The 13,422-nt window shown below is 35.7% G+C and overlaps 1 protein-coding gene across 1 annotated transcript in view; it reads left to right on the top strand.

The window, feature by feature from the left end:
• The first annotated feature begins 5,902 nt into the window (after positions 1–5,902).
• dhrs11a (dehydrogenase/reductase (SDR family) member 11a) overlaps positions 5,903–13,422 on the top strand; it is a 35,095-nt gene continuing 27,575 nt past the window's right edge. The window contains exon 1 of the mRNA XM_038297605.1: positions 5,903–6,325. Within this exon, the coding sequence (XP_038153533.1) occupies positions 6,194–6,325 (132 nt within the window). The 5' untranslated portion in view covers positions 5,903–6,193. The remainder of the gene's footprint in view (positions 6,326–13,422) is intronic.

The raw sequence follows: 13,422 nt of genomic DNA, 5'->3' as shown, positions 1-13,422 counted from the left end.
GAGAGTATCTATTGACAGGTCAATAGTGCTCTACTGGTACTCTAATTTTATTTCGGGTCGTGCAGTGGTAGCCTAGTGGATGTTTTAGTGGAAATAAAAAAAGTTGCAAGCGTCGGTAAGCTTTTGGTGACGGACAGTCCGTCACTAAAATATGTAGTTCCGGGGTACATTTGTATGGAGTTATTTGTGTGTGTTTTTATTATATTTAAGAATAAAACGCGACCTGGGAAAAAAAAAAAAAAAAAAAAAAAAAAAAAAAAAAAATATATATATATATATATAAACATATTTTCACATAATAGCAAAAACTACTATTTAAGACTGAAGAAAAGGGTTTGAGATAACATTTAGAAAATGATTTCCAAGGGAGAAGAGCTTTCTTCATATATATATATATATATATATATATATATATATATATATATATATATATATATATATATATATATATATATATCATTTTTTTTTAATTAGCAGCGTAAAAAAACAATACCTTATATTCATTTTCTGCTGTTTATTATCATTAGTAGTAATAATAGTAGTATTAAAATTTTGCTTCTACAGTCCCACAATTACTGTTGCACCGATACCAGTATTAAGCAGGCCCCCGATCCAGCACTAAAATGGTGGTATCGGTATCGGCGAGTACCAACAAATAGGACACCGATACCATTTTGAGAGCAAAAAACTTTATTCAACTATTGTTCCCCATTCCAGGTAGGCATTAAAAAGCTCCACTGGATTCACTTTGTATTAGTCTTTTTCCTGCTTCATAAAGGTAGGCAGCAGCTTGACAAAGCCATGATGGCAATTATTTTATATCCAAGTAGTTTAAAGCTCTTCATATATATTTCATATTTACACACACAAACATCGATTTCAAAAAGATGATATAGGTATCGGCCAGTACTGCACAGCCGGGTATCTGTATCGGGGCCAAAAAATAGCAGCGGTGCAACACTACCCCCAATTCAGTCGAAACACAAATTTCCACGTAAGATCAGAGTGTATGCTTAGATTTATTTATCTGATTTATTTGGTATATACAAATTATGTTTTTGTTTTGTATCCAAAGTATGAAGTAAAGGCTTTACATTTGACTCTTTGTTCCTTGATCCTAAAATCTGTTTACCAAACCATATTTGAATAAAGATGCTCTTATCTGAAGACACTGAAGCAGTTAAACTTATTGTGTATTAAAATCTGAGTCTCATGTTCTGATAGTGTTAACAAACTCCACAATATTTGTCTTTTAGCTCATAAATGCTAAAAGTAGAGTTACTCTGTTTGTCTGGTGCGTTACTCCCTTTTGGATCCCGTGGAACGTACTCACTATAACGACTGAGTATTTTTCATTTTACTAGAGTTTAAAGATTTTTAATGGCCAAATTATTTTTAGATTTCCTTCTTTTTCTTGTTTCCTACTACAAGAGGAAAAAAGAATACCAAGAAGTTATTGCAGAAATTAGTGATTAAAAAGTTTTCTTTACTTAGTCCTGTTTGAAAAAGTATTGTTTAGCATAATTTGAAGCAGGGGTGAGCTGGTAGTGTCCTCCGCCATGGGCCGTGGACAATTGACACTGTTGTCTTCTTCTGAAAGTGGAATTCAACACTCCCACCACACACCCACACTGATATATAAGCAGTAGGGTTGTCACAATATTAAAAGTTTAAACTTGGTATTGATACTCAGGAAAATATTCAACACACAATACCATTTTTATACCAAATAATAAATAAAAATAATAAAAAATATGTTAATGAAAAACTTCCTTTTTCAATATCAATATGGAACATGATTCTTCAGTAGAATTGCAAATGCTAGTTAAATAAGATACATGCCAAGTAAATGACCCAAATATCCTCATAGGGCAAAAAAAAAATGTGCCAACAGAATCTGAATAAGAATCCATCTGATATGCAAAATTCAAAATTTAAAGTATTAGTTTGAAAGTAAACTTCACTAAATTTAAATTTTATTTAATCATTTGAAACTTAATTTGCTTTGAAACTGTATTTTATTGTATTAAAAATTACATTTCTTACCTCTGGGTGGCAAGAAACAGAATTTTCTTCTGGGTCCCTGAGAAAGACCAGTGTAATTGAACACAGATCTGAATCATGTTAAAAAAACAACAACTTATGACACAAATTAAAAAGTGAAAAAGAAACAAATGATGGCCTAAGTTATACAGCTAGGCTACTTGTTGCTGTTAGCTTAAGTTGCTAGAATAGCAGAGTGTGCAACATGCTTTGCATGGTCAGTGCTCCCCTTTTTTTGAGCACTTGGTAAACTCACTCCTAGTATCATGAGTTAATGGAGGCCACTGATGTATATTACTGGATTGGACACCCTCTATAACCCCTATAAATGTTATTTCAAGTTAACGATGATGTCGATGGCAGCAGCACAGCTGATATTTTAATTCAGGATGGAGTCACAGCCGAACAGGAACAGACCGCATGAAGCTACTATGATGAGAAAAAGCAGAAAGCAGAAAGTTATGAGGGGAACTTAACAAATAGTGCATACTGGGAGAATAGAGATAGAACGAAGCAAGATGAGGAAAAGTTGTCCCTATGTCCTCCAGCAGCCTAAGCATATAGCAGCACAAATATAGAAAATAGCTCATGATAACTGACTATTTTGAATGAAGTATGAGAAAAGCAGAGCCACAGTTGGGCCAAGGTGAAGCCAAGGAGACAGTGGACAGTTGAACTGTACAAATCATGAATATATCAAAGTGTGTAAATGTCTTCCAGTTTCCTTTAATAATTGTATACAAAACAAATTGAGGTACTCTACTGTCATTCCAGGTCAACCCAAGCTGCAGGTAAAGGACAGTAATCTAACTGATAGAAAGTGCAACACACCTGTCCTTATGTCTTCATTTTAATCCAAGTTATTTAATTATAACAGAAAAATGAAAACTGTAGATTTGAACGCAGCTGAAAGGCTTTCTCAAGGTACATTAATGTGCCACCTGCAACTAAGGTAAAAGAGACTCACTTTAAAAAAATGTCATAGAATTTACCCAGTTGTTGTTTTATTTTTTTTTACACAAAGGGTTTGAATTTGACGTAGTTGGATCTGTGCTGTTGAATTCTCTTCACTTGTCCTAACTCAAATAAATTCAAGAGAGATATCAAAGACTGGTTATCTCTGAAAATGCAAAATATTCCAGGTTTTTAACCAACCATATTGAGTACTATGTCGATGGTCTTGATAGTGAAACTTCTGATGTGGTAAATAATGTTTTTGTTTTTTTACTTGCTAAATACCACATGCTGAACATGGAAAGACTCTCCCTCCCATTTGATATTTTTTTGGGAACCTTTTGGGGTGACTAGGCAAAGAAGTATTCTTAATAAAGAGAAAAAACATTATGGGCAACAGCACAGACGGCCCTGTTATGGCCCCTCTACTGAAAAAAAATATACATATATATCCAGTGCATCATATCTAATTATAAGAGCAGAGATACTCATTCCTTTTGCTAATCATCTTATTTTCCTACTAGAATTGAGCAAAGATGCACTTATTGTAAGAAATCTTTACCTATGTAGATCAGTTGTTGGAGTGTAATATTAAATCTGTGTAATACAGATGAACCCGAAAAGATTTGTCCCTTGGATAGATTTATTATGTCACCTTTACAACTTTTTTTAACAGTTAATTAGCAATTACAGTCAGCTTTAAGCTCCAGTCGGATTAATAAAAGTTCACAGGTTTCATCTGTTGTTTCAGGTGTTTGCAACATTGATTTTGTGGCTCACTTAATATACCAACGGATGAGTTGTGCTCTGTTTTTCTTTTTTTCTGTCCCCCAGGAAAAGACACTAGCCTTACCCTGGTAAATTTCATATCGAACCACCACTGGACAACAGTAATCGACCTCTTTATCATGTAAGTTTGTCAAGTAGTTTGGTCGAGGATCAGTAAGGTGTACAAAAAACAACAAAAGAAAAGCTTCAGCTACCGTTTCCTGATTTCTCTGTTGTCTTTTATTCAGCACTTTTCACTCTGACAACCCTTCCTGAGCTTCCAAGAGCTCAGTGCTTAAATAACCAATTGGCAAGAGAAACAAGAATAAAATTATTAATCTAATTTACAAACTCACCTACATAAAGAAATAGTCTGCAAAATAAACAATGTGATACAAGATAACTCAAAAAATTACTTTAAAGAAAAACAAACAAAGCATTACTCCAAAGGTAGAATCCAGCAAGGTAAGTGATAGATTAAAGGAAATGAAATTGCAGACAAGATTGCTAAGGAAGCATCACAAAATAAAAACTGTTGATATGATGATTAACTTAAGTAAGACAGAAATGAAAAGTATTATTTAACAAAGGATGAAGGAAAGGTGGAAAAAACAATGGGAAGAAGAAAGGAGAGGAAGATGGTTTTATAGGATTACACGGGAAGTTGGAGAAATGAGGATAGCAGAAGGAAGCGGAAGAGAGGAAACAGTTATTTCAAGACTTAGATTTGGGCATACAGGATTAAATAATTCACTATTCAAAATGGGGAAACGTGTCAAGCAAATGTGAATATTGTGGAAAAGACGAAACAGTAGAACATGCAGTGATGTGTTGTAAGAAGTATGAAGAAAAAGAAAGAATTTGGTCAGAGACCTAAATAAGGAGAAAGTGAATCTTGATTTGATAGACATTCTGCAGAAAAAGTCAAAAAAATGTTAACAATATTTATTTAAATATTTAATAACAACAGGAATAATTAGGAGGATGTAGTATTGTAAAATAATATTATAGATATAGATATATAGATAAATAAATACAAGTATCTTTATGAATAGGGCCTTTTTGATCCACACTCCTCACCAGTTAGTGGCGGTAATGCAGCGAAAAGTTGTTTGCCAACCGCCATTAAACGAAACAAGACAAGGTAATAGATGACATCATCAAGCCAATTTAGCAGTAATACTTGAACAAACAATGGTGAGTAAAAGGAATATACTTTGAAACAAAATAGAAAATTTCAACCAATAATCCAGAAGTAATCGCTTTTACCCAAACATAAATACATGGAAACTGCAACATAATGCTAACACAAACAAACCCGGGATAGTAAGTGAAGCAAAGCTGCAAACTAATGTTTAAATTTAAGCATTACAAATAAGAAAAAAAGAATAAGGGACAAGCGGTGAACACAAACGGAACCACTTTGTCGCATATCAGATTAACAGAAGAGCGTCTTAAGTCAGAGGCCTCTCCAGAGCAGGTGCAAGACAAACTGCTACAGATAATCCTTCCTGCCTCCAGCTATCAACGACTATCGACTATAATTAAACAACTGCCTACGAGTTACTTTAACATTTAATTTCCCTTTGGGTTCAATGAATATATATATATATATATATATATATATATATATATATATATATATATATATATATATATATATATATACGTGTTTTTTTTTAAGATCTATTTTTATTAAACACAAAACAACCATTTACATTCTTGGCTATTTTTTTTTAACATTACAAATTACACCCCCCCCCCCCCCCCCCCCTCCCCACACCCCTCAGAAGTACTGTGCGTCTACCCACAAGATCAAAAAGTAATAAAACATTTGTGAGTCATTTATATACACATGTACATCTTAGACCAAAAGGATCAATAAATATTTTTAAACTGAATTGTAATTATTTGCTCTGATCCTTCATATTTGCTTTATTATTGTTATTTGTCACCATAATCCTAACTGTTCCCCAGCACCAGTCCCTTTGAAAGATTGTGTAATGTGTGTTTTGTGAAATTAAAAACAAAAAGTCCCATAAATCAATTACATATGATGTTATTTTCAAAGCCTCTCCACTAGGTGGCGCCGATGAGCCAGAATCGACGCCTCCCCAGCCCTGAGGCTGGCGATGAAAGTGGGAGGTGAAGTGAACCAAACAATCCCAACGTAGCCGGACTCTTGATATTTTGCTCTGAGATGCGCATGGATCGATCTTTACGACCCCTTATTGCTGCCGTAGTGCCGGGTGCCACACAGTTTGATGCGGGACTCCGGATCGAGTACATCCCGAGTTGCGGATACCGAACGTAACCCCGCGACATCTTCAAGCGTGGCAGCCTGATTGTGAGACTTGGCAGGAGAGCAGCGCGAGGAGACCGAGCCGAGCTGAGCGGTAGGTTCGCTTCGGACACTGAGCCGGTGAAGATGGAGCGCTGGAAAGGCAGAGTGGCCCTGGTAACCGGAGCCTCGGTCGGGATTGGAGCGGCTATAACTCGGGCTCTGGTCCAGCAGGGCATGAGGGTTGTCGGCTGTGCCAGGAATGTCGACAAAATTGAGGTAGGTTCTGAAAAATGTTATAAAAAAAAAAAGGGAAATTAGTGGTTGTCAGAGCAACACCTTTCCCGCTATCTAACATTAACGGCTAGCTAACGTTAGCTCCATTAAAGCTACAGACCTTTAGCCTCTTGCTTGATATAAAGTCGTCATCCAGGGAGTGAAACACAGGGAAGCAGACGATTTAGTTATTTTTTTATTAAATATAATTGAAAAAAAGTCTGAGACGTCTAATTTAACAGAAAAAAAACAACAACAAAACGATGGTTAGTTTTTAATTATATCTTATTTAACCCTTTAGCTGCAGGGTTTCACCATCTGATCATAGTTAATCCAACTGGATCCATACCACTTTACATTGCCCATCCCACCTTTAACATGTAATCACTTCTGTTATCTGTTGATTTTATTCAATTTATTTCTATAGCGCCAATTCACAACAAATGTCATCTCAAGTACTTTACAGTTCACAAGATCATACAGTCAAATTGATTCAATAATCCTTCACACTAAGCATGCTTGTAGCGACAGTGGAGAGGAAAACCTCCAGCAGAACCAGGCTCAGTGTGAGCGGCCATCTGCTGAGGCCGACAGGGGTTCAAGGAGACAGAAGTAGAAATTTAAAAGGCAACTGTAAAAGGCGGCCCTGTCTAGGAAACACAAAGCCAGGCAGACGAGCTCTTAGCCAGCTCCCATGTCAGAGGACGAAGAGGGCACATCCAGCCAGTCACGGCTAGAGAAACAGGACTACACTGGAAAACAGGCTGATCTCCAACATCTATAAATAAGGTGTTGGCAGCAGCACAGCTGATATTTCTCTCCAGGATGGTGTCGCAGCCAAAACAGAACAGACGAGGCGAAGCTACTATGAGAGAAAGCAGAGAGAGCAGAACGTTAGAGATTGAACTAACAGATTCTGCAGAGTGGGAGAATAGAGATAGAATGAAGAAAAATGATGAAATAGGGGTCCCTATGTCCTCCAGAAGTCTAAGCCTATAGCAGCATAACTATAGAGATAGCTCTGGATAACCCACTATCTATGAATCAATGTAGCTGCAATAGAATCAGGATAATACCTGCTGTACTGTAAAGGGTCACACCAATAAAACTAATCTAGCAATTTGAACTCATTTTTAATCAAGTTAAACAAATAATCAATGAAACAAACAATGTTCAATGAAACTGAACAAAATAAGTCCAAATTATATACAATTTTGTTGTAAGATATAATTTATTTGAATTAACACAGTTACTAAACTACAATAGGTCAAAGTTATTCTGTTTGATAATGACTTAAACTTTAGACCAGAGGCGTAGCCAGAAATATTTTACACTGAGGGGTGGCCGAAAGCGGATAGGCGCCAGAACCTCTGGGTCAATCTACACTGTTCCAACAGGAAAAGTAACCAAAACATCCATATTTTCTAAATAAAGACAAACTATACTTTTCTACAGCCTTTGCTAACAAATAGACACATATATTTAAACATCCGTAATTTTTAGATAAAAGGTATAGTGGATAAAACTCAGTTTTGAGTCCGGGGCGTAAATCAATCATCATTGTCATTACTTAACTTCTTGTATCAATAAACATTCTGCATAAAGTTGATATTTACAAACACTAATATCTACATAAATTGATTATCTAATAAGTTTTTAGTCAAATATTTATGATTTCACTGAAGACTCCTAGATGACTTGCGGAGACACATATACATATTGTTCTATTTACCCCATAAAACACAAAATCTAGTTCTGAAAAGAGCATGAATTCTGTAATTATCATCTTTGATGTTAGTATATTGATGTGTATAATTAACCACAAAAATGTTTAATTTTTTGAATATTCCACTTGAGAGTATTACTGCCGCCATTAGAGGGGGAAAAATGGTAGGAGTGGCCAATGATTGGCTAAGGGTGGCCCCCATCTCGCTCTGCCCCTGCTTTAGACACAACTGGTACTGTTTGGCAGTTTTACTAATTACATATAGGCAACAACTTGTTTAGTGAATCATAAGTCTTTCACTAGTACAGATGGATCATTATCAGGTAGGTAAGGATGCAGGTTCATAGCTCACCAGTAATAACCCTGCATTATAATCCTACACCTTCTTCTTCTGCTTTGACTATTTGAGCTGATGTAAGCAGTACATTTCTCCACTGTGAGATCAATAAATTCAATCAATCAGTTAGTTTTATGGCTGCACATGATCTCCTTCAATACAACAGGTTCCTTTACTGAGTTTATCAATTCTTCAGCTTTAGTTTCTTTTATTAAGTCATCTATTTCTTTTCCTCATTTTTTTAAGACACAAAAAAACCTAGAAATCTATGATTAAAGCCGTAAACACCCCTGATATAGAGATACATTGTTAGAAATAATATCCAAGCTTTCATGTCACACTTTTTGGCTGCCAGTTGCAGCCATGATGGGGCATTCATTACATCAGGCTGTTTATTTGACTTTAGAGTTAGTGCCATCAGTTAATGAGTTGTAGCTGGACTCAAAACACATTAATTTCATAAGACTGTTTGTAACTGAAGTGGATATCTGTTCGCAATGCAACTGAATGGTGTCTGTTTTTTATTAAGCTTCATACTCTCTTACAGACACTGCAAACATCAGATAAGAGTTGAATGAATTATGACTAATAATTAATATCCACCCAGATTGCTTTTTATGGTGTTGGTTAACTGTATGGGAAAGCTTCAGTCCGTCTGCTAGGAATAATCTCTGCGTGTAATTTCTGTATAAATATCAAAGCCGTTAACTAGGGTTGATATTTTTGTTGTCCGTTAAAACAGTAATAGTAAGTTATCTTTTTCCCCAATAATTAGACCCCACCCATGTCGTTCCATTGATTTCAAGACTGGTTTTAAAAGCCTAAAACGCCCACCTTTCTATAACTTATCAGAAGCGATACTATTATCACTGTAGAGTTTAAATACCTCAGCTTTTGTTCTGCAGTGCACCACCTCAGTGTATCAGTGTTTGCCGAAGGCTGCTTTAGGATCAATTATGGCGTGATAACAGAGTAAAGAACCGCAGCTGATCACACGATTTAAAACTGCTTCTAAAAAACTTCCCAACCGACTTTGTTCCTTCTGTTTGCCAGGTTTCCTCTAATCACAATAATTTTATGTAAAGCCAGGATCCAAAAATGTAATCAAATTGGTCAGTTTCTTTGAATATGAGAGAAGTATGAGAGCCTTGTTTCAACCAGTTGACCAGCAGTGTGCAGCAAAAAGCTCTATACACTTAGAGAAATGGAGTCTCGGAGGTTTAAACCTCCAAGGGAAGATTTTGAGGTTTTGAAAGAAATCCTTTAAAGTTAGCTCCACCTTTCACCGTTTCTGATACTTGTTAATACATTCAATAATAGTTTATTTATCCCAAAGGTTAATTAAACATTGTTATAACTTATATTGTTGTGAATGTTAATATCTGTAGAGCAGTTTGTTGTTTTTGATGTTTTGTTGTTATTGTTGTATATTATGTTGTGAGTAGTTACTGAAACGACAGACTGTAATGAAGCATAGCTTGCTTTGCAGAGTAATGATGGCAGAATCAGTGTAGCTGCAATAGAATCTGGATAATACCTGCTTTACTGTAAACAGTTCAACCAATGAAACTAATCTAGCAATTTGTACTCATTTTAGATCGAGTTAAACAACAATCAATGAAACCGGCTGAACAGAATTAGTCAAAACTATATACAATTTTGTTGTAAGATCATATAATTTAGTTGAATTAACATAATTGCTAAACTTCATTAGGTCATAGTTATTTTTTTTTTGAATAACAGCTCAATTATTGTAGGTTGCTACAAACAGCCAATCATCTGGCAGAAGAAAGGATACCATTATTATTCATTGCTGTCGCTGATTTTTATAGTTAAAATATCTAGGGCTGCAACTAACAATTATTTTGCAAATCGGAGTTCTGGATAGGTCATATTGGTGCACAATTTTTCTTTTTTTTATCCTAAATGTAAAATGTTTATGTATTTATTATTATTATTTTTTTACAATCTTGGTATAATTACTCCTCTAAGTGTGTTTCTCTATCAGCTAAAGGCATGTTTTAGAGTCTCTATACTCCAGTTAACGATTCAATGATTTCTAAATTAGTTGACGATTATTTCAATAATCGATTTATCACAATTAATACGATTGTTTCCCCATCTCCACATCACTCGCACCCAAGTAATGCTGCTTTGAAGCTAATAATAGCTTTCTAAACTCTCACTGATAGTCTTGAACAGCTGAATAAGCAAACATATTTTTGGCAATAAAAGCTGAGATAGACCAATGTTTTTGTCCCATATTAGCGTTTTTTTTTTTTCTAGTATCGGCATCTGCTAGGTGCAGACTTTGGTTGATTTATCACTTGTTGAGAAATGTTTGGGAGGATTTCTTTCTTTCTTTTTTTAACGGACACTTGAGTAACTTTTTTTTATTGTGTTGTCTTCGTCACATAAATGGAGTAAGGAAAAAGCGAGAATCTCAAAAAATCAGCAGCACATATCAGGAATCGGTTAAACTACTGTCAAAATAATTGGCATCGACCTTAAAAAACTTTTATCGGTCGATCTCAAATGAACACATTGAATCAAAAACTTTCATTAAATCTAGTTTTTAGTTAACATATAAAATATATGAAATTCAGTTTGAAACTAAAGCAGCTAGATCACATTATTTTAATATTGTGTGTAAATAGTCTTAAATAACAGCCTTAAACCATGGGAGTTATGCTCATAAAACCAAGGAACAGAATTAGGAAGCAGAAGTGTTGATCTAAGTTTATTCCTCTTTATTATCCTACTTTATTTCAACTAGATAGAATAATCTCATCTATCTCTAATTTGTCTCTTTTTACCTCTGCAAGCGTTTCCTCCTTCTCTGATTATAAACACACACCCTTGCCTATAGCAGCTTAGAGTGAGTGTGAGTTGTGTCACAGCTTCCTCCATTCATACTGCGGTCACATGGTTTCATCCTGTCAATGGTTAACTGTGACAGCCTGTGTCAGCCTAAAAAAGGTCAAAAAGCTCCACTGTACACAGTCCTTTCCTATAAACATTTCCAAGAGCTTCATATTCTCCTTTCTATAACCTGAGCAGACAATATAAGGTAGTATGATCTCTGTACTTCCTTTGGATCTTTTAGAGTGTTTGTCCAAAGAGTGGGAGTGAACCAGTGCTGCGCTTACACCTCTTTGTAAACCCTTCCTTGCACTAGTGCCAATCCTGACATGCTTGTCACAGGGTAATGTATGTACCCATGCATCACCAAGCATTTGTTCTCAACTTCCTCCCTGGCTTTTTTAATTACTTTACCTCAGGAAGGAAAGCTCCTAAATAAAACGTTCTCTCTCTAATAAAGCCGATACGACAAAGAGGAACGGCAGAAACATTACAGTTGTCTGTTGTTTGTATAAACAACTCTGAGAAAGTGGATGGGAGAGTTGTGGCAGCAGCATTGTTTTGTTGTCAGAGAGAATACAGAGTAGGCAGGCGGGTTCTGGAGAGCGATGTGTGGTCACCATGGCCGCTGCGCAGGAATGAAGGCTGCAGAGCCAAGCGGCAGAGCCTCAGCTTCTCATTAACGCTCGCAAAATCTTTTTTCGGAGTAGTGAAAGAAGCCGCTGTTGAAAGGAATATTGATTCTTCTGCCATATTAGGTTCCTTTTAGAAGCCTTTATGTTGCGCCCCACATAGCCCACATGGGTCTATTTTTTTTTTTCCACTGACCCAGCATATTTTAAACCTGTAGGAAGGACATGGTTATGGGAACGTGAACATAAATGCTTACAAACCAGTCACTGTTTTTATCTTGTACAGTATTTGCACTGTAGCTTGCAAAAGTATCTCAATTCTATACATTTTTTTAATGTTTTCTCATCAGTGATAACTTCTGCTGAACACCCACTTTTGGGTGTAGGCCAATTTTTTCCCCACATTTCTCTTGTACCCTACACTGCTTGTAAAGGTTGATTCTTCTCACTACTCCTCCATAAACACCAGTTTATAATGGTGATCACTTGATAGTAAGGGAGAATCTATGCCAATCAATCGGCGTTGATTTCCTTAATTGTGACCGACCGATATTTGGATGTGAAACCAGTCTCATCCACCTCTGCAAAAGGTGTGAAAATCACATGCTGTCAATATCATATTTCATTTTTTTCAATTTTTTGGCCAATATTTGAGATATTTATTTTGTGTAATGGGTTGGTCGATGCATACGTTAGACGACTCATTAGTACATTCAGCAGCCCTGCCTCAAGATCACACAAGGCACTTACATTTCCACTCCTTCCATTTGCTATCCATCATTAATGTTTTCTTTGGCTTTTTAACAGGGCTGGGCAATTAATTGCATTTGTAATATAATCTCAATTTATAAAAATGCAATTATCAAATCGCAGAGGAAATACATTTTTAATCACGGTACTTTTAACAACAGTAAGGCACTAAATTTCTTGTTCCAGTCCTGTAGTTTTCAGTAATACGATTAACATGGGTAAGGTAAGACAGAGTTGCAGCTAGCACCTCGATTAATGCATTATAGTAGAAGTAAAAACATGTTTGTGCAAGTTTAACAGTATAATCCTACAACACTGGATTCTGGACAATCAGGCTTTCAAGGTCATGAAAAACTGAAACACTAGAGTAAAAACATTGACATGCTTGTGCTTAGAGCATTAACGCAATCAAATCTCAATATTGGCTGGAAATAGTCGCAATTTAGATTTTTGGCTTAATTGTTCAGCCCCACTTTTTAATATTTTATTGTTTTAATTGACACCTGTGTAATATTTATTGTTATTTTGTTATTTCATTGCTTAAACAGGAGAAAGAAAAATCCCAAAGGCTAAAAGAATCAACCCGAAATATCAGTCTAAAGCCCCTGTCACACCTTGACGATTTAGACCAACTAATGCCTGACATACAAAAAATCTTGTGAAAAAAAGCTGGCGTACGTTGGATAAGTTTTGGATAATTTTTTTACAAGTTATGAGTACGCCTGACGTATGCTGAGACGTGGTGCATAAGTTACAGGTAAGTTATCTGACATACGTTAAGTGTAAGTTACTC

This window comes from Cyprinodon tularosa, unplaced genomic scaffold, assembly GCF_016077235.1.
Source record: "Cyprinodon tularosa strain WSP-4 unplaced genomic scaffold, ASM1607723v1 ctg392, whole genome shotgun sequence".
Taxonomy (NCBI): Eukaryota; Metazoa; Chordata; class Actinopteri; order Cyprinodontiformes; family Cyprinodontidae; genus Cyprinodon; species Cyprinodon tularosa.
Note: the sequence above shows the minus strand (reverse complement) of the source record. Positions and strands in the feature narration are given on the sequence as shown.